The sequence below is a fragment of the Phyllobates terribilis genome, unplaced genomic scaffold (assembly GCF_046119375.1).
Source record: "Phyllobates terribilis strain yellow unplaced genomic scaffold, ASM4611937v1 Scaffold_12__6_contigs__length_324123572, whole genome shotgun sequence".
In the NCBI taxonomy this organism is placed as follows: Eukaryota; Metazoa; Chordata; class Amphibia; order Anura; family Dendrobatidae; genus Phyllobates; species Phyllobates terribilis.
This window is the reverse complement of record NW_027362772.1, coordinates 201,990,714-202,012,500: the sequence shown is the minus strand read 5'-3', so window position 1 is coordinate 202,012,500 and position 21,787 is coordinate 201,990,714. Positions and strand designations below refer to the sequence as shown.

The following is a 21,787-nucleotide window of genomic DNA, read 5'->3' as shown; positions in this document are numbered from 1 at the left end:
TTAACAAAAAAAAATCGTAGTTACTTACTGGTAACGGGATTTTACAGAGCTTATGACAGCACCACTTGAGAGAGGGTATCCGCCCATCAAGGACAGGAAACCTACTGATATAAAAGGGCGGTACCTCTCCTCCGCATCAGTTGGTTTTCAGAGCATGAGAGGATCTTCAGACAGTTAATACAACCATCACCAAACATTCCTAACTATACACCCAATAACATAGTGCACACCAACCAGTGATAAAGGGAGAGAATATAAGGGTGCTGTCATGGGCTCTGTAAAATCCCATTATCGGTAAGTAACTAAGATTTTTCCCCTTCTCTCGTGACAGCACCACCTGAGAGAATGATATAGAACAAACACCTTAGGAAGGGATCACCGCTTGCAACACCTTTCTCCCAAAGGATAGATCATCAGATGAAGACCGATCAAGCCAATAAGGTTTATAGCAGATGGAAGGAGAGGACCATGTCGCTACCTATCCTGTCGATAGACACTTCAGACTTCTCTGCCCAGGAGGTCACAACAACCCTGGTGGAATGAACCTTCAAGTTCTCTGGAACGGACATTACTAGAAAAGTAGGCTAAAGGGCGTCCCAGATCCCTCTAGCTATGGTACCCCTGGTTACCCTGAAGCCCTTCTTAACCTGCTGGAAGGAAACAAACAAGGCTTCACTCTTTCGCCATTGTTTTGTTATAGCCAAATACTCTACCAGGACCAGTGTAACATCTAGGATGTGAAGCCTCTGCTCCTCTGCATTTGTAGTAATCCTACAAAAAAAAGTAATCCTCCTAAAAAAGAAGAGAACAATTTCTTGGCTTCTATGGAATTTAGTGCCCACTTTCAGAAGACAGAGTTGTATTAAGACCGGACCCAGCCCATCTTTAGCGACCTGTGTAAACGGGAGGTTAACTGACAGCGCCTGTATGTCGCCGATTCTGCGGGCTGATGTCCGAACCACCAATAATCAGTTTTTAAAGTGAGTGTCTTGACTGGTAATCCTTCTAGAGGAAAACCAGCAAAAAAAAGGCAGTACCTGCCCAGATCTTCAAAGCCAAATGCACTACCAGGATGCAGCAGACCCACATCAAGATGGCGGATACACAGGTGCAAAATACTGATGAGACAATCACTCACAACCTACCATTTCATGGAGGGGGTGACTGCTTAGTATTAGAATTGCACAAAAGATAGTCTTGTATAGGGTGCTGTTCACACTAGGGTAGTGCACAGTATCCGGCTTACAGCCTATTAGTTACGCCCAAACTATTCGACTAGGCGGGCTGCCCGGTACTATCCAAGTGCACCCCCTGGGAACAGACACCCTAGTTTACAATGCCCGCACTGATGGGCATTGACGCGGGTTACGAGCTTACGTATTTTTGTCAAAATATCAGCACCCTATACAAGCCTATCTTTGTGCAATTCTAATACTAAGCAGTCACCCCCTCCATGAAATGGTAGGTTGTGAGTGATTGTCTCATCAGTATTTTGCACCCTGGTAGTGCATTTGGTTTTGAAGATATGGGCAGGTAAACACTGCTGCCCATTTTTGCTGGTTTTTCTTGAATTTTTGGGGGAATTTTAATTTTTCTTAGTGTGGTTTTTGCTGTGAGTGTAATCATTCTAGAGGCTCAAAGAGCGGTTTAGTTAATGATTCCAGGACCAGGTTTAGATCTCAGGGAGGCATTCTTGGGGCTGGCATCGGTCTGGATCTGTCACATGCCAATTATAATTATACAAGGCCCCTAGGGCTGACACCTGCACCTTTAAGAGTGCTGGTAGCCAATCCCATTTCCATACCTTCCTGGAGGAATTCTAATATGGCCTTTATAGGAATTTTACCTTTCAAGGATTGCCCCGAACTCTCTCGCAGGTGGTGCGGTCATGGAACAAGGGGGAAAACCACCTTGCTATTTCATGCCATCAGCAATGGCACCACATGGAAAAACAATGTCATAAGACCTGAGAAAATGTTTTATCTTACCACAATGAGGTCAGCCAAGCATTACTTGTCGGAATACTGTATACTCTGGAGTGATGAGACCAATGTAAACATTTTTTGGAATTAATGACTTTAAAACTTTTTGGCGTCGGAAAGGTGAGGAGTACAAAGAAAAATGCATGTTGCCCCAAGTGAAACAGTATGGTGGCAGTGTCCTTATGTGGTGCTGATGAGTGCTGCTGGAGTAGGGGATCTACATGTCATTAATGGTATCCTGAGTCCACACAAGTACTGCTCTTTATTGAAAGAAGATGCTACCATCACCCCATACCCTTGCTAGACATGCACTATTGCAACATGACAAAGATCCAACAGACATCTAAGCCCACTGTTGCATTTCTGAATAGGGTGAAATGATTCAGTGGCCAACTGTCTCCTGATCTGAACCCAATCGAACCTCTATGGTGAATTCTGAAGAGAAACATTGAGCATCTTCTACACTCAGCATTCAGGCTCTAAAAGAGGACGTTCTAAGAATGGAAAAAGAATGCTGCAATGTTAGACTTGTTCACTCCATGCCTAGAAGACTTGGTGCGGTCCTTAATCATGGAGGTCATACAAAATATTACATGTAGTTCTTGATGTGGGGTGTATTCAAATTTGATTAAAAACTTAAGACTTTGTAATGAAAATGACTTACTTTCCAGAGAGGGTGTACTCATTTATGCTAAGCACTAAGTGTCTGAGCCTCATTTTTTCCAGCCTTGTTACTTTTATGCAAACAATTATCACTGCTTGTGTTTTCAAAGTTAATAACTGATAGTCGAATAGCATGTCACCCCCAGATGAAGCATTTCTTGAGAAACATTGGAAGCGCAGGGTCCCCTGCTGCCCTCTGGTGCTCCTATTCTGAAGGAGTTCTTGGTAAACAAATTTTGCGTATTTTGGTAGACATAGCTGAGATTTAAATTTTTATTTCATGCCTTATGTTCCTGAGCTCCCTCATTTTGCATTGACTTTGCATGATGCAGGATTATGACATCTGTTCAAAACTTTTTTTTGCCATCTTGTAGTTAAAAATATTGCCCTAACTGATTATCTCCGGGTGTTCCCCACTAGCAGTCTGATTTTTTATTTCTTTTGACTCATTTCTGTTTTGGCATATTTGCCTTGCATTTTGCAATTTGTAAATTATTGGATTTTTTTCCTTTAAAGTAAATCTGCTTAATAAAACCTTTACAGCTACATTAATAGAATGTGTCACTACTAAAACAAAAAAAAAAAAAAAAAAATGAATAGTAGACTAGAACAAAATGATCCTTCACTTTATTTCATTACCATGACACAATAACCATCATATTTCTCACCAATTCATTACAATTGTTCTTCATGATCCAAATGGACAATTTTGGTTGCATTTTTTGGACGTAAAAATAAATAAATCAGTAACAGGGGTGTAAGGTTCTCCACAGATTATGCCGGCTGTACACAGACTATCCACAATGATCCAGATGATGACCATTACCACCAGGACACGGAGCCTTATGGTATAACAGAGTCTGTGTTGAAGTCACCAGTGAGATCACAAATTACAGTAAGTGATCCATGGGAGTTTTGTACATGGAGCATAGATAAATTTCAGAAATTGTCACGTTCAGAGGATAAGAGTAATTCTATCTCACTACAAGATTGTAAAACGGGATAACCGACCAGTGGTTTTTTTGCATGCATGAGGACTGGCGGTTTGCTTCACGTGAGAGAAGACCTCCACATTCATTCACCACCTATTGCATAAGGATTGTTTTACACTTCAGCCAAAAGATCCAGAATAAATACAGCAAATAAATAGTTTTTTTTCTTTACATATTAAATAGATTACAAAGAAAACTTCATATTAAAAAGTCATACACATAATATTAGGCCCCGACCAGCAGAGCAAAAGGAGGACAATATTCAGAATTTACAGGCTAATTAAGCCTGATGCAATATTTTCTCACCAATAGCAAGACCTATCTTTTCATTCTGGGTGATTTACCTGTTACCTACGATCTGTCCACTCTCCTGACATGTTTCTTTAGTGAAGACTTGTATTCCCCAACAAATATCAAGTCTAGAGAAAATATTTAGAAGCCTGTGTTTTGTCATTCCTCAGTTGCTGCCCCTGGACCTATATAGACGGACAGCTGGTGCGACCATTCCCGTGGTGATGTGCTCTTGCAGAGTCCGGCATGGTGCGCACCGACTGGACAGTGTGCAGGGACACATATTATTGACTAGGCAAGTGCTAACATTAGTTATTAATGTGTACATACATTTCAAGTGGAATACAAGTTAAAAGCAAAGTGTCAGAGTTAAGGGTTAATTATCTATAGCAACCATTAATGGTCTCAAGCATCTAAATGCTTCTCGTCACCATTAGGCAGACCTGTATCAATGGCGCGCTGCCAACACACCAGTAAAACGAGCAGCTGGGAACTTTGCCTACCCAGCAGCCGCTGACTGCCAAACTCCACGAGTGCTGGACTTTAATTCCTTCTTGGAATACTGCGGACAGGTTTCCTTGAAAATAAGCTAACAATGTAGCTGGAGGTATATTTAAAAAATTATCAATAGTGGAACTGGTAGAAATTCACCCAAGAGCGTAGAGTAAAAGGACACCATAGCAATTCAGTATGAAGATCACAGAAAAATCATTGCACCTGCATTGAATGTTGCAATAAAAGTTAATCTTATTAGGGTTCCCGATAAGAAGCAGCACTCTTAAATATTGCACCAACACACTGTAGCGGAATCCAGCAGTCACAATAAGAAAACGCCGCAGAATGCCCTTACTCTTTATAAAATGCTTGCATCACCTCGTAGCTGTAAGACGCGCCCACAGTCGCAGGCGGGCAGCTTTGCAGGCATGCAGTAACAGGACAGAGGTGAACAACCTGTCTCCTGAAAAGCAGCCTCTCCTAATACATCACTTATCTCCAGCCGGGGCGCTCCCGTTAACACTGGGCTTTGATCTGGTCTTAAGAGAAAAACGTTTTAACAGGCGCCGTGGAAAACTGCCACTTTTCTTACGAGAAGAGGTAGCAGAATTTGTCAAGTCATCGTGAGATTGGCTCAGACCTGCATCTCGATTGTGTCGGCGGAAGAAAAGCTTAGTGCCACTTCGAAGGAAGCCAACTGCAAAGAAACAAATCAATGTCAGTGTGTGGGGAATATTCATGCACAAGGTCCCTTAAAGAAGCACTGCTCCTCCTCCCAAAGTTTTTATTCTCTTAGTAAATTGCAGTTATCATATTATATGGCACTGTGTACTTACAAATGCTAATTTTACATTTCTACCTAGCTAATTCTTCTCTTTCTGCTTTACGTAGGAACAGGAAGTCTTGTCCCTGCATTTATCATTCCCCTCTTGGCAAGGTGTCTAGTTAAAAGTGGGTCTCACCTTGATGCACCATGTTAGTCAGATATGCTAGAGGTAACATCCAGATATACCTTCAATGTTTTATTAGGAGAACAAATAGCAATGTTTTGGTGATCAGTCCTTTATCAAGGTCAATTCTCAATTCAGCTTGATAAAAGCATGTGTCGCTAGTCAAGATACTGCAATTCAATAAATGGAAATAATCCTTTAGGAGGCAGAACCTCCCGGCCCAGAGTCAGGTGCTGAAAGCTGCCATATCCCCAGAATGTATTACATGATGCCAATAGGCATTTGACAATATAGAAACACTGAACACTATTGCATTGCGGCTTCTCAGCTATGGTGGTGCAGAACGCTACCCTACTACCACAACCAAACAAGAGAACCCCGCACACAACTCTGTTGCCGCCTATCTCACAGCCCTTCTGCATGACCCAATGTTCATACAAACTATTATTCCTGACCATTGCTCACTAAATCACATGACAAATGATTTTCCTGTCTCCATGTTTGGTGTAAACTTTAAAATCACTTTTTGTCATCAGCCCATAGTAGTAGTGATGTTCTGCCCACAATAAATAAGTTGAACGTGACCAAATGATCACAGTAACCACCAATGGGTCATGTATAGTGCCAGTAACAGCTCCATGTAAAGCTAAATACAAGACAATCCACCTCCTTTGTTGACCATTGATGCTGATGTTAGCCCAAAAAAAAAGCCCAAAAAAACCTGCCCATGTAAATGGACCATTTTGTGTATAATAAGCAATCAGATCAGTTTAATCCTATTGGCTGCTTTGGATGATACTTCTCCTTGTAGAACATCTAGTAGACAAGTCTTCTACAAGCACAATCGTCTTGCCATGCTTGGGATTTTAGACTAGTTACCTTTGTGGTCTTTAAGGCTGCGTGTTTCCAAGGCTCCAGTAGAGCCAGTTTCAGATTCCACATCATCCAGGGATGGTCGATCTGAAATGTCTGATCTTGTGGTATCATCAGTGTCCTGGCCTTGGGAAGCTGCCACCTCCGAAGGAAATTCAACGGAGCCCTCCATTAATGACTCTTGAAAACATGTGGAAGTCCCATGCAACGATGCATCCATGGAAGCTGCGTATCCTAAAGAGAGTGCCATCTCATCATCACCAATTGGTACCTGCAGAAGAGCATGTTATTTTAAGTACTTGTAAATCCATAAAATATGGAGGCAAAAAAAGGTAAGCGCTACCTCAGGGGGTCCCACGGCTAACCTTTGAGACGCCTGATATGATCAGCGTGCTACGTTTGGTGGGTGTCCTCTTGGATGACTTGTTGCTAGGTTCTGTTAACTGTCTAATAGCAGTTTCTGCCACAGGATCTAGCTTGATGGACGATGGAGAGCCACCTGGCAAAAAAAAAAAAAAAAAAGGGCAAGTGTTAGCATGTAGTCAGGGTGTGTTTGCTGAGAAACCTGCAATACTTCAACCTACCAAATATATGATTTACACTGCTCTAAAACTTCTATTTTTAAAGCATCCTTACTTTGGAGCATTTTTCCCCACACTGGTTTTATATATAAAAATGATGTGGTTGCATAAGTGTGAGCACCCTCTTATAAACTGGTTCAAAGGGTACTTCAACAAAAGGTGGAAAAATATCTTAAATCATTTTTCTTGGTATGATTGATTAATTTACATGACAAAAGCATGGTATTTTAACAGGGGTGTGTAGAGAAAATATATTTTAACGTCCTCTGTGCTTCTCCAATACTTTACAGCCGTGTAGCTGCACAGAGGGATAAGTGGCTGCATGTGCATAGGGATGATCATCAAATCACAAGACACGCAAAATTCAGCAGGGTTAACATTCAGGTATGTGAACATTTGCAATCAATAAGCTGTGATGGAACATATCACATTGTGTTTTGCATAAAAGCAAATGCTAGGATATTCACAGGAAAGAAAGAACCTGTCCGCATGACTGCACCTGTCATCACTTACACCAATCATCCCCTTACAAAGCTTTTTTTGAACATAATTCTGTAGAAAAGCAGCACTATGGGTGGGCAACAAATCTGCTTTAGAAAGTCATAAGTTACTTACAGGTAACGGGATTTTTCAGAGACCATGACAGCACCACGAGAGAGGGGATCCGCCCACCAAGGACAGGAAACCTACAGGCTTAAAAGGGGCGGCCCTCTCTCTCACCTCAGTTTGGATTACAGACCATTGAGAGGACCACCAGTTTAGTAGACATAGCAAACAATCATACAAATAATATTTTTATACAACACCACTAAGTGAGAAAATTTTAATTAATAAATGAGGAGTGCTCCCATAATGTGAAGGGAGGGAATATAAGGGTGCTGTCATAGTCTCCGAAAAATCACATTACCGGTAAGTAACTTCTGACTTTATCGGTCGACCATGACAGCACAAGAGAATTGCAGAGAAGTCTAGGGAGGGACCACAGCCTGGAGCACCCTTCTCCCAAATGTGAGGTCAGATGAAACACCCAAATCCAGTCTATAGTGCCTATAGAAGGTAGATGGAGAAGACCAGGTAGCAGCCTTACATATGTCTTCCATCAAGACGCTCGTCTTCTCCGCCCACGAGGTCGCCACTGCTCGGGTAGAGTGAGCCTTCAACCCCTGTGGAACTTCCTCACCGCTGGAGACATAGGCTAGAGTAATAGCGTCCCTGATCCACCTAGCTATGGTGGACTTCGCAACCTTAAGCCCCTTTCTAAACCCTTGGTAGGAGATAAAGAACTATCTTTCCTGAAAGCCTGGGTGACCGAAAGGTACCTAATCACACATCTTCTTACATCTAAGGTATGTAATTCTGCCTCTTTTTGGTTACTTGGATTAGGACAGAACGAGGGTAGGATTATTTCTTGGAGTCTATGGAAAAGGGAAGCTACTTTAGGGAGAAATGCTGGGTCAGTTCTAAGAATTATTCTATCGTCCAGGATCTGAGTGAAAGGTGAAACTGAAGACAGAGTCTGGATGTCACTAATCCTTCTAGCTGATGTTAGAGCTATTAGAAGCGCTGTTTTAAGGGAGATGGACTTAAGGGATGCTGAATCTATTGGTTCAAAGGGTGAACCAGTTATTGCTTTTAGAACTAAATTTAGATCCCAGGGTACTAAATTGCTTTTGATAACAGGCCTGGATCTAAACACAGCTTTGATAAAGCGAGAAATCCAGTAATTTCCTGCCAAGCCACAGCTATATAGGGCACCCAAGGCAGAGACTTGGACTTTAAGGGTACTTGTTACCAACCCCAACTCGAGGCCCTTCTGTAAAAACTCTAAAATGTTACAAATTGGTGCCCCCTCACCAACTGTAGAACCAGAGAAAGATAAAAATTTCTCTAGCGTAAATCCTGGTAGTGACAGGTTTTCTACTACGCATTAGTGTAGCCACTAGGTTTCGGGAGAATCCTTTGCGTTCTAACAGAGACCTCTCAAGTTCCACACCGTGAAGTGGAGGCCAGGAGCTTGAGGATGTACTATTAGACCCTGGCCGAGGGGATCCGGAATTTCTGGCAGGACCCAAGGATCGGAGATTGACATGTTCCTCAGGCATGAGAACAAGGGCCTCCTGGGCCAGAAGGGGGCAATAAGAAGGACATTCGCCTTGTCCTCGCTGATCTTTCTTAGGACCATGGGAAGAAGATTGGGGGGGCATAGGCCAGACTGAAATCCCAAGTTACGTGGAGAGCATCCACTGCCAGGGGGTTTTCTCTTTCGATTTAGCCTTGTGGCAAAGATCTACCACCGGAAGCCCCCCATCTTCAGACTATTTGGGAAAAAAATGTCCTGCTTTAGTTCCCATTCGCCCAGCCTCAGAGAAAAAACGGCTCAAGTTGTCTGCCTTTAGGTTTTCTTTTCCTTTGATGTGGAGGGTAGTGATGAGAGAGTATGTTCTGTTAACCCTTTCGGCGAGTATGCTCGGGCCAAGCTCCGAGTATTTACAGCTGCTCGGTGTTCTGTTTGAATCACTCCCGTGTGCATGATTAGCAACTGTGGCAGCTTTAGTACATGTAAGGAATGTCTATTTCTTACACATTCCTCACATGTATTAAAGTTGTCAAACAGTCGCAAATCATGCACACGGGAGTGATTCAAACATAAAGCAGCTGTAACTACTCGGTGCTTGGCACGAGCATACTCGCTGAAAGGGTTAACAGAACATACTCGCTCAACACTACTCCTGACCCTTCTGCGGTCTTTTTCGTAGAAACCTTCTTCTAAGGAAAGGACGTTTATAAGCCGGAATAGACAAGCTAGGGAAACCTTTCTTTTTGTCACTAGCTTTATCCAGAAGCTTGTCCAGAACAGGCCCAAAAAGATGCTCTCCTTCACATGGAATAGTACAGAGTCTCGTTCTTGCCTGAATATCACCTGGCCACCATTTAACCCTAGAACGCATGACCATAAAAATCTACACTTTCACATACCTGGGGCCTTTTAGACCCATGTGCAAACAACATGGAATAACTCAAACAAATATGACAACTATATACCTGCGGAATACCTAGAGTTTCAAAATTCTAACTAAAGTAATCTTGCAGAAAATAGAAAACAATTAAAAGGGCGGGCCTGCGAGGCCCCAGGTATGCGTTGTAGGGTTAAGCCACAGGGCTCTACGGGCTGTGTTGGACATGGCGGCTGACCTCACTGCCAATCTGACTGAATCCGCAGACGCATCCGCCAGGAAGGCTGCTGCCCCCTGTAGGGGTGACATATCTGATAAAATCTCCTTCCTGGGGGTGTTATTTCTCAGATGGGATTCAAGTTGGTCCAACCATATCATTAGGAACATGGTGGTACAAGTAGCGGCAACCGCCGGTTTTAAGGCCCCCGCAGACGTTTCCCAGGTCCCTTTGAAAAAGGTGTCAGCTTTCCTATCCAAAGATTCCTTAAGAGACCCCATATCGTGAAAGGGGAGAGACGATCGTCCAGATGCCTTTGCTATAGCCACATCTATTCTTCGGGCTTTCTCCCAGGAGGAAGAAGCCAAGTCTTCAAAGGGGTATTTTCTTTTAAAGAACTGAGGGAGAGCACCCTTTCTCTCTGGCCTTTTCCATTCTCTACGTATCAAGTCCTGAAGTTTATCGTTAAATGGAAAACTTATTTTCCTTTGTCCTAGCCCCCTGAACATTACATCCTGGACTGATTTTTCTGGTCTGGCATCTGTAATACCCATGGTTGAAAGAACCACTTTAAATCAAACCATCAACTCCATTAAGTGGGAAACAATGCTGACCCGCACCACTGTCTGAGGAAGTGGATGATGAAGAGGCTGAGTTGTCAGAGTCCAACTCCTAAGCAGACGACAGGGAGTCATCATGGGCTGAGATCTCACGGTCTGTATCCACCTTTCCTTTAGTCTTTTTAGAGAGGATTTTACTAATTTCAGACTTGACCAAGGTTTTCAATCCTGAGGCCAATCTAGGGGTCTCCTCTGCTAGCGTCTGATTTACACAGGACTGACAATTTTTTGTGATACGAGTCGGGAAGGACGGTGTTACACAATGCACATTGACAATGCTTGGTCTTGGAGGTACACTTCTTCCCCTATTAAAAATAGAAGGTTAGAAGGGATACTCCATTGCTAAGTGAACTTTCTCGAAGATCACTTACCCAGGTGGCTCAAAGGGCTGATACCGATTTGGAGGAAGGACCTTTCTCAGCCGGAGGATCATCCCTGGAGGCTGCAGATTCGTCCATCCTGCTGGAGCCGTGATGACTGGACTTAGACGCCGAACCTAGTTTTCCTGAGGACCGGGCATTACCAGTAACACGAGGGCAATGCACCTTTTGGTGCTCCCCAAACAGCCACTGAGATGGTGGAGATGGCGGCTGCTGAACTTGCAGCTGCTGCTCACTATCAGTCTCCATGATAGGGAGAATGAAGCTGGGAAGCCCCGAACAGCGGTGCCTGGGCCAGTTAAATAGCACCTGTTCCACCCTTCCCTCAGCCACCAGATTTAAATGAAATTTTTTTTTTTCTCCTTCAGGGACGCTGCCGCTGCGGTTAATACCACACTTAGAAAATAGATGCACGTGACCGGACTTCCGGCTCCTGGTCACATGACCGCCCCGAGGCACGGTGACGTCATCGGATCGCGACTCACAGGAGGAGGCCGGAAGTGCGCGCCTGCACGACCCCTGCGCCGGGAAGTTACAGCCGTCGCCGCTCCAGGTAGGCTCTGCTGAACCGACGGGCCTGCTACCCCAGATCGGGGCGCAGTCCACTGCTATCCGGTGCAAGGATGCTGTGCATTTCCCAGATAGGGGTGCACCCGCATAGCAGGCGCTGGAGCTGCCGATCCCAGATAGGGGCGCTGCTCGACAGCTGTCACCATCCAGTTCTTCCATGAGCCTGCTATAGGTTCCCTCCATCAAGGAAACCAAACTGAGGCGAGAGAGTGCCGCCCCTTTTAAGCCTGTATATTTCCTGTCCTTGGTGGGCAGATCCCCTCTCTCATGGTGCTGTCATGGTCGACCGATAAATCAGGGATATGTGGCAGGTTTATAGAACAGCTGCTGCATTTACATAAAGTAAAAAGACGTAGTTACTTACCGGTAACGGAATTTCTCAGAGCCCATGACAGCACCACGGAAAGAGGAGTTCCGCCCACCAAGGATAGGAAACCTACAGATCAAAAAGGGCAGTACCTCTCTCCCGCATCAGTTGTTTACAGAGCACGAGAGGACCTCCAGATTATTCATACATCATAATAATGCTCATCAGGAACACCCTGTGACTACGCATAAACAACAGAGTGTGCACACCCACGCGTGAAGGGAAGGAATATATGGGTGCTGTCATGGGCTCTGAGAAATCCAGTTACTGGTAAGTAACCAAGTCTTTCTCCTACCCCCCATGACAGCACCATGGAGAGAATTGCAGAGAAATGTATCATTAGGGAAGGACCACCACTTCCAGAACCCTTCTCCCAAAAGTAATATCTGAAGAAGAGGCTAGATCCAGCCGACAGTGTTTAAAGAATGTAGGAGATGACCATGTCGCAGCTCTACCTATCTGCTCTATCGAGACCCCGGCTTTCTCCGCCCAGGAGGTTGCCACTGCTCTTGTCAAGTGAGATTTTAATCTCTGGAGCGGCTTTCCCACTTGATGAGTATGCCAGAGAGATGGCGTCTCTTATCCACCTCGTCAACGTGCCTTTGGAAGCTTTTAGTCCTTTCCGAGGTCCCTGGAAGCACACAGAGCCCTATCCTTCCTACACACTTGAGTGGTCGCTGGGTACTGGATTAAACATCTCCTGACATCTAGCATATGTAGATCTTTCTCCCCTGTTTTTGGGATTGAGGCAAAAGGAAGGAAGGATGACCTCCTGGGATCTGTGGAATCGTGATGCTACTTTTGGCAAGTAGGCCGGGTCAGGTTTAAGACAGACTATCCTCCAAGATATGTGTAAAGGGGGGCTCTGCCAACAGGGCCTGGATGTCGCTGGCCGTGTCCGCTGATCTGAGTGCTACCAAAAGTGATGTCTTGAGGGATATAACTTTTAGAGATGTATCGTCTAAGGATTCGAAAGGTTTACTTAAAGCCATAAGGACCAAGTTTAAATCCCAAGGAGGAGAGTTTTGACTAGGGATGGGTCTAGATCTAGCCAAAGCTTTGATGAATTAGCTATCCACCTATTCCCAGCCAAGTCACAATAGTATAGTGCCCCTAATGCTGTGACTTGGACCTTCAGGGTGCTTGTAGCTAGACCCTGCTCCATCCCCTTCTGCAGGAACTCTAGTATGGCAGTTAATGGAACACCATCCTCTACCCTGGAACCATAAGAGTAAAGGAACCTTCAAGTTTTCCCATAAAGTTTGGTGGTAACGAGTTTCCTACTTTGTAGTAATGTGGAGCTTAAACTAGGATAAAAACACTATCCCTCAGAAAAGCCCTCTCAAATTCCAGGCTGTCATGTGCAAGTTTGTTACCCGAGTATGATAAACCGGCCCCTGGGAAAGATGGTGTGGAATTTCCGGGAGTACCCAGAGGTCGGAGATGGACATCACCCTCAGACAAGAAAACACCATGTCCTCTTAGGCCAAAAAGGATCACTTTTGCCCTGTCTTCCCTGATCTCTCTCAGAACTGCCAGCATCAAGGCAATTAGAGGAAAAGCATAGGCTAGGGTGTGATTCCTTGGCATCATGAAGGCATCTAGTGCTACAGAGTTACCTTTGGGATCTATTGAGCAGAATACGTCTACTCTTGTTTTGATTGTTGGCAAACAGATTTATAGTAGATCCCCCACATTTCTGCAATTTTGTTGAAAATGGTCTGTTTCAATTCCCATTCGCCCTGTCTTAGCTGGGTCCTGCTCAGGAAGTCTGCTCTGCAATTTTCTGTTCCTTTTATGTGTATTGTTGATAGCTGAGAATTTGGGGGCTCTATCTGGAAAAAGAGGTCTGTCACCTCCATCAGAGGACAGGACCGGGTACCCCCTTAGTGGTTCAAATATGCCACTACCACTCAGTTGTCTGAGAATACTCTTACATGATGACTCTGAAGAGTGTCTAAGAATTCTGTAAGGGCAAACTTTACCGCTAGCAACTCCTTCATATTTAAGGATACCGACCTTGGAGGTGTGGCCTGGCCAGACATGTGAGTGAAAGTGTGCTAGAAGAACTCCTGGGATAACTAGCCTGCCGGAGGATCCACTTCATAAAAGCGGTTTTACCCCTTCTATACACGCCCTAGCACTTAACAGTGTGCATAGGAGGAGCGATCATGGCCAGAGGAGCAGCATCAAGACGACGGGGAGCAGCAGCAGGAGGGAATGGAAGCATCCAAGATGGCGAAGGCTCCTCTGCAGCAGGTACCAGAACAGGGAAGTCAATGTCTGCAGGCACAGCACTGAGGCTGGCTGGATTTCTTAGAGCTCCAAGCACAGGAGCCTGCACTGGCAATGAGGCACAGGCAAATCATTGAGGTGTCTAATCGTTTCTCTGTGATCTCAGAGGAATTCAATAACTGCTGATAAGGTCTCTGCAAATTCCTGTGCCCTTTAGCCGCAGCCAGAAAGCACCGCTTCCCACCATAATAGAGCTCAGCATAAAGAGCCCACGATAAAAGATGTGTTTATGGCTATAACACAGTATGGAGCTGCTTTAACCTCACTTAGCAGTCAGATGGGAGAGATTAAAGAGGAACTTTATGAGGCAGGGGCTCCAAAAGTTAATGAATGCACCACAGCAGCAGAGGGCAGAATAAGTGATATGGAGGACAAACAGCTACAGATAATAAGAGACTGCTAGAGACATGACAAACAAATAATGGCCCTAATTAGCCAAGACTGATGATTTAGAGAACAGACTCAGGCAAAATGTAAGAGTGATGTGTGTCCCTGAAAAAAAAAAAAAAAAACAGAGCAATAATCCGAATGAGTACTTTGAGACATGGTTACGTTCTTTGTTTGGGACTGATTGCCTGTCTGCCCTCTTTGCTGTGGAAAGGGCACAGGGTGCCAACCCAACCATTGCCACCAGGAGCTCCTCCACGTCCAGTATTAATAAAGCTGCTGCACTACAAAGACAGATGTCATTCTTAAGGCTGCCGATAACGGGGACATTTCTATTAAAGGCCAAAGAATTTCCTTTTTTCCGGATTTACTGCCTAGCCCACGGCCCAGTGGACAACTATCCTGAGCTTTAGGCTAAGTGCCCACGATGCAGAAATGATGCATATTTTTTCCACTTCTCCCTGGCAGGAAAAATGCATGCTGATTTTACATGCGTTTTTTCCTGCCAGGTAGAAGCGTTTATCAAGCGTTTTTGCATGCATTTCTGCATGCGGGTTGTCAAGCGCTTTTTCAAGCGATTTTAGCATCACTTGGAAAAGTGCTTGACAACTTGGTCACACTATATAAATCCACGCAACCGGCATGGATTTATATAATGTGAGCAAGTAATAGTTATAAAAAATAAAAAGAATAAAAATGGTAAAAAATAAAGATTAAAGATTATACTTACCTTCCGATGGCCCCCGGTATTTTCTTCGCTGTGTCCGGTGTGTTGTATGGGTCACGGTGGTGTGAAAGGACCTGCGATGACGTCATTGAGTCATGTGACAGGTCAAGCGACCGCTGACGGCGCAAAACACATTATGGGATGCCATGAAAGCGTGCTTACTAGGAGTCTTAATACAGGCCATTAACAGATCCAAAACGAAGAAAACAGTTCGAGGAAATTTTAAGGGATAGAGATAGATCTACAGAAGACAAATTTGTACTAACCAGTGTAAAAGAGGACCTGATGGGAGTGGGGAGAGGCACAAGAAGCGTACACCACACATCAAGGAAAAAACTAAAAATAAAACACATGTTTGCCCATACACACTTTGAGGTGGGGGAGAAGGCAGGACACTTACTGGTCATGATACCAAGAGCCCAGATGGGGAGTTCTTTTATTGGTGCTTTGAAGGATAGGGAAGGAGTGGTAGTAAATCAGACTGACCAGATCTCAAACACTCTGCTAGAATTTTATAAAGATCTATATATATCCAAACTGCAATTTAATAGGAGAACAAATTTTATCCTACTTGAGGGAAATCAAACTACCGACCTTCAGCGGTAAAGATCAAGAAGTTACAAATGGCAGTAGCCTCTATGGCTAATAAATCGCAAGGACTAGACTGGCTTCCCACAGAAATATATAAGAAATTTGGAAATATTCTACTTTCCTACTTACTAGCAACCTTCAAGGAAGTGGTGAGGGGGGGGGGACCCTACCCCATTCAATGCAAGAGGCGATGATAGTAGTCATACCTAAGCCAGGTAAAGGCCCTTTAATCCCTGACTCATAGGCCCATATCTTTGTCAACTGATGATAAAATTATTGCGTAGGTTCTGGCGTCAAGATTGAATACAGTAATTTCTACAGTTATCCATACTGACTAGTCAGGCTTCATGCCGGCTAGATCCACAGCTGTTAATATCCAGAGATTGTTTCTTAATCTTCAATTGCTGATGGATGGTGATGGGGAGAGGGCTGTACGTTCTCTGGACGCCGCTAAGGTATTCGATTCTGGTGAGTGGGAATATTTATGGGAGGTGTTGGAATAGTTTGGTATAGGACCTAGTTTCATTTTATGGGTTAAATTGCTGAATGGTAGGCCGATGGCTAGAATACGAGTAAATGGACACCTCTCCCCGACTTTTGGACTGAGTAGAGGTAAGCGACAGGGGTGCCCATTGTTACCCCTGCTCTTTGCACTGGCCATTGAACCCCTGGCATGGTTATCAGGGAGCATCCAGGAATAGTTGGGTTTCGTAGAGGGAATAGTGAAGAGAAGGTCGCGTTATACACTGATGACACTATTATTTCTGGCTAAAACTGCCGAGTCCCTTCCTATAGCAATGGAAACGATAGAAACATCTGGAAAATACTCTGGTCTGAAGATAAACTGGAGCAAAATCAGTCATACTTCCATTGGATAATACAGATGAGAATGCTTCTCACTACATTTGGGTTTACATATGATATCAGAGTTTACATATTTAGGCATCAATATAGCGGCAAAAATAAATGGATTATGAGAAGTTGAATCTTGATCCAGTCTTAATTAAATTTAGAGGTAAACTAGGCACCTAGTCTAAGTTACCATTGTCGGTTGTGGGACTTGTTAACCTGGTCAAAATGATCAGGATGCCACAATTGCAGTATGTTCTACACAGACTCCGAGAATTAAACTGGAAACATTGCAAAGAAACAAAACAATGGGAGGGCTTGCGGTTCCTAACCCATGGGTATATTATGTGGCATCTCAGCTTCAATATATTCGGGGATGGGACGACCCTGGGGGAGGGGGAAGCTCAGCGTATTTTGCTACAGCATTTTTTCCAATAAGATAAACTCTGAGGTATCGGAGGCGCATAAGTTTGGGACACTTAGAGACAAAATATCGACTATGCTGTTATGTCACAAACTTTGGGGGACGGTGAAAAAATTACAAGGAACAGACAATTTACTTCATTATGGAACACTCCATGGCTTCCAAGTCTATACCAACTGGCGGGATTTAACTCCTGGAGCTCCAAGGGTTTAAACAGCCTTAATCAAGTGCTGATAGGTGATGCGATTAAGGAATTCTCACAGCTGCAAAACGAATGTGGGTTACCTCACTCTAAATGCTTACAATTTAGGCACACATCAGGTGGAAGGCATTGTTCTGGAAGGAGGGGTACCCCAAAACTCAATAATACAGAGAATAGCTAATCGACACAGTTGTGGACTGATCTCATTACTTTATAACATTCTCTTAGACATTATATTGACAAACCAGCCGATGCGATCAAAAGAGGAATGGGAGAGTGTAATGGGACACAGAGGAAAATCACTGGTCAGATATACTGGAAAGAGTTCCACAGCTGACTAAGTGAATCCCATAGACTGTCCCATGTATGTGATACACCAGGTATACAGGACACCTCAATTCTTATTTAAGATAGGATTTCGTTCAAGTCCCCACTGTTCTAGATGCAAAACTAACATAGCAGATATGCTTCATATGATGTGGAACGGTCCTAACTTGGTGTCCTTTTAGAAAAGTGTTGTAGCAATGATTAACAGGGTTTATTCAATTGACGTAGAGCTTTCACAATTAGTATGTATACTGGGATATGTTGAAGATCTGACTATTGAGGAGTATGGCAAAATTGCCGCGGCACGTATGCTATACATGGTAAAAAAAATTGATAGCAGATCAGGAGCCTATGATATCAGAATTTATTGATAAAGTTAACTGGCTAGTAAATTTGGAAAAAGGCAAATAACTAAAAAGATGCTCTCTCTAAATTTGACAAGACATGGGGTCTATGGATTGATGGCTCTGGTTTGACATCTAGGGAACTGAGGGAGATTTCGCCTCGGCTTGCTTCGAGTTACGTTTATATGATGCCTCAAATTAAACTTCTTTGAAAATTAAGTAAAATGTTATTAGTATTTCCACAAGTTATATGTAATTGGATTGACTATTGTTACTATGTGCAAATATTTGTTCATCTAATCATGTTGGTTTTGCAAAGCTAAGATGTATAAATAACTCATGTTTAATGCTTCTTAAGGTTGGGGGGTGGAGAACTGTTTCTCCAATATTTGTCTGGCTGTTTTTTCCTCCCCCCTCTATGTAAATCAATAAAATTTTTTTTTTTTTTTTTTTTTTTTAAAGAAAGATACTGACCTTAGGTCTTCTGTCCAGATCCCTTGCGCTATTTTGTCTTTTAAATGTGCCTTCCAACCCCTGGGGTTTGCGTCCGTGGTCAGTACCTGGGTGACTGTTCACCCACAGAATACCTTGGGTTAATTTGTCTACTCTCATCCACCATCCCAGGGAAATGACTGTTTTTGGTGACAAGGTTAGCGGACCTTCTACAACCCCTGGCAAAAATTATGGAATCACCGGGCTCGGAGGATGTTTATTCAGTTGTTTAGTTTTGTGCCATGTCTGTGATCTGCTTTTTTTCAACAACATTAAAGTCATTTCAAATGGCAACTTTATGGCTTTAAGAAACAATAAAAGAAAAGAAAAAATGTGGTACTCAGTAAGGGTAATTTTTTTCAGACCAAGCAAAGGGAAAATAATTATGGAATCACCCTGTAAATTTTCATTTCCAAAACACCTGCATCAAATTAGATCTGCTCGTTAGTCTGCATCTAAAAAGGAGTGATCACACCTTGGAGAGCTGCTGCATTAAGTGGACTGACATGAATCATGGCTCCAACACGAGAGATGTCAATTGAAACAAAGGAGAGGATTATCAAACTCTTAAAAGAAGGTAAATCATCACGCAATGTTGCAAAACATGTTTGTTGTTCACAGTCAGCTGTGTCTAAAATCTGGACCAAATACAAACATGGGAAGGTGATTAAGGGCAAACATACTGGTAGACCAAGGAAGACATCAAAGCGTCAAGACCGGAAACTTAAAGCAATATGTCTCCAAAACAGGAAACGCACAACAAAACAAATGAGGAACGAATGGGAGGAAACTGGAGTCAATGTCTGTGACCGAGCTGTAAGAAACCGCCTAAAGGAAATGGGATTTACATACAGAAAAGCTAAACATAAGCCATCATTAACACCTAATCAGAAAAAAACAAGGTTACAATGGGCTAAGGAAATGCAATCGTGGACTGTGGATGACTGGATGAAAGTCATATTCAGTGATGAATCGCGAATCTGCATAGGTGATGATGCTGGAACTTTTGTTTGGTGCCGTTCCAAAGAGATTTATAAAGGCGACTGCATGAAGAGAACATGCAAATTTCCACAGTCATTGATGATATGGGGCTGCATGTCCGGTAAAGGCACTGGGGAGATGGCTGTCATTACATCTTCAATAAATGCCCAAGTTTACATTGATATTTTGGACAGTTTTATTATCCCAGCAATTGAAAGCTGTTTGGGGGATGATGACATTTTTCAAGATGATAATGTATCCTGCCATAGAGCAAAAACATTCCTTGAAAGAAGACACATAAGGTCAATGTCATGTCCTGCAAATAGTCCGGATCTCAATCCAATTGAAAATCTTTGGTGGAAGTTGAAGAAAATGGTCCATGACAAGGCTCCAACCTGCAAAGCTGATCTGGCAACAGCAATCAGAGAAAGTTGGAGCCAGATTGATGAAGAGTACTGTTGGTCACTCATTAAGTCCATGCCTCAGAGACTGCAAGCTGTTATTAAAGCCAGAGGTGGTGCAACAAAATACTAGTGATGTATTGGAGTGTTCTTTTGTGTGTTTGTTTTGCATGATTCCATAATTTTTTCCTCAGAATTGAGTGATTCCATAATTTTTTCCCCTCTGCTTGGTCTGAAAAAAAATTACCCTTACCGAGTACCACATTTTTTATCTTGATTTCTTTTAGTGTTTCTTAAAGCTGCCATTTGAAATGACTTTAGTTTTGTGCCATGTCTGTGATCTGCTTTTTTTCAACAACATTAAACATCTGAATGAACATCCTCAGAGCCTGGGAATTCCATAAATTTTTGCCAGGGGTTGTAAATGCCCTCCTAGAGAAATATTGGCTCCTAAGATCTCCCACTGCAGATCCCTGGTGTGCCTCTGGGTCCATTGAACTGCCGGAATACAGGCCGTCATGGAGCCCAAGAGGGACATAGCCTTCCGCAGAGTCAGAGGGATGGTCTACCATCTGAGATACTGGAGCCATAATCTTCTGTATTTTTTCCCCCAGAAGGTGGCACTTTTTTTTTTTTTTTTTTTAATCTAGTATGATACCTAGAAACTCCTGCACCTGATTTGGTTCGGTTTTTGATTTTTTTTAATTTAAAAAGCCAACCTAAGCCTGTCAAGGAGCCCATAACCTTCCCCAGCTGGTTCTTGCAATGTTGGGAGGAACTGCCCATTACCAGGAAATCGCCTAGATATGGGAAAAACAGGGTATTTTGCTCCCTCAGGTGTGCCATTGCCTCCGCAATTATCTTGGTGAATACCCGTGGAGCGACGGCTAGATCGAACGGGAGAGCTGAGTATTGGTAGGGTTTGATTATTCCCCCTATTGACACTGCTACTCTGAGAAATTTTTGGTAGTCCTTATGAATTGGCACATGATGCGTCCTTTAGATCCAGAACGCTCATGAAACAGTCCAGAAACAAATTTACCGGTTTCTATTGTTTCCATTTTGAAAGACTGGATCTTCAGATATTTGTTCAGTTTCCTTAGGTTTATAGTTGTCCTGAATGATCAGTCTGATTTCCTCCTCGGAAATAGTGGGGAGTAAAACCCTTTGCCTCTTTCTTGGGGAGGGATCTCCCGTAGAACTGCCAGTGTTACTAAACCTAGAACCTCCAGTTCCAAAACGAACTGTTCCTCGTTTGAGGATCGCTGGGGAGTCATTATGAAGGTTGGGTTGGGAATTGAAAAACTGTAGTTTCAGACCTGATTTTATTAGGTCTAATATCCAAACACGGTTAGAGATTTCTTCCCAGGCTGGGAGAAAAAGGGACCACCTCCCCCACCTGGGGAAAACCCTCATTGGGAAGGCTTTCTGTTATCGTTTGTGGGCCCTCTGAAAATAAACCCCTTGTTCTTCTTTCTCCTGTCTTCCAACTTATCGTGATCCCTTGGGCGTTTTTCTACGAATAAATCTTCTACTCCGAAAGGACTTCTTATGGGAGGTAGTGGGAAGGACGGGAATCGCTTCTTGTTATCTCCTGCTTTGTCCAGGATCTCATCTAGCGTTGGGCCGAATAAGAATTCGCCCTCACAGGGGATGGAACAGCCCAGATTTTGTCTGGAGATCCCCTGGCTAACACTTAAGCCAGAGAGCTCGCTGGGGTGCGTTAGAAAAAACTGCCGATCTGGCTGCCAACCTGACTGAGTCAGCAGATGCGTCAGCCAAATAGGCTGATGCCCCTTTCATTAAAGGAATGGTATCCAATATTTCTCTGG

General features: G+C 43.5%; 1 protein-coding gene across 1 annotated transcript in view; it reads right to left on the bottom strand.

Annotated features, from left to right (window-relative positions):
- Positions 1-3,250: 3,250 nt before the first annotated feature.
- The window catches only part of C2CD2L (C2CD2 like), a 50,798-nt gene continuing 32,261 nt past the window's right edge, over positions 3,251-21,787 (bottom strand). Inside the window, exons 12-14 of the mRNA XM_073656610.1 lie at positions 6,612-6,745; positions 6,253-6,517; positions 3,251-5,120 (exon numbers count right to left, since the gene is read on the bottom strand). Coding sequence (XP_073512711.1) covers positions 4,912-5,120; positions 6,253-6,517; positions 6,612-6,745 — 608 coding nt within the window. The 3' untranslated portion in view covers positions 3,251-4,911. The remainder of the gene's footprint in view (positions 5,121-6,252; positions 6,518-6,611; positions 6,746-21,787) is intronic.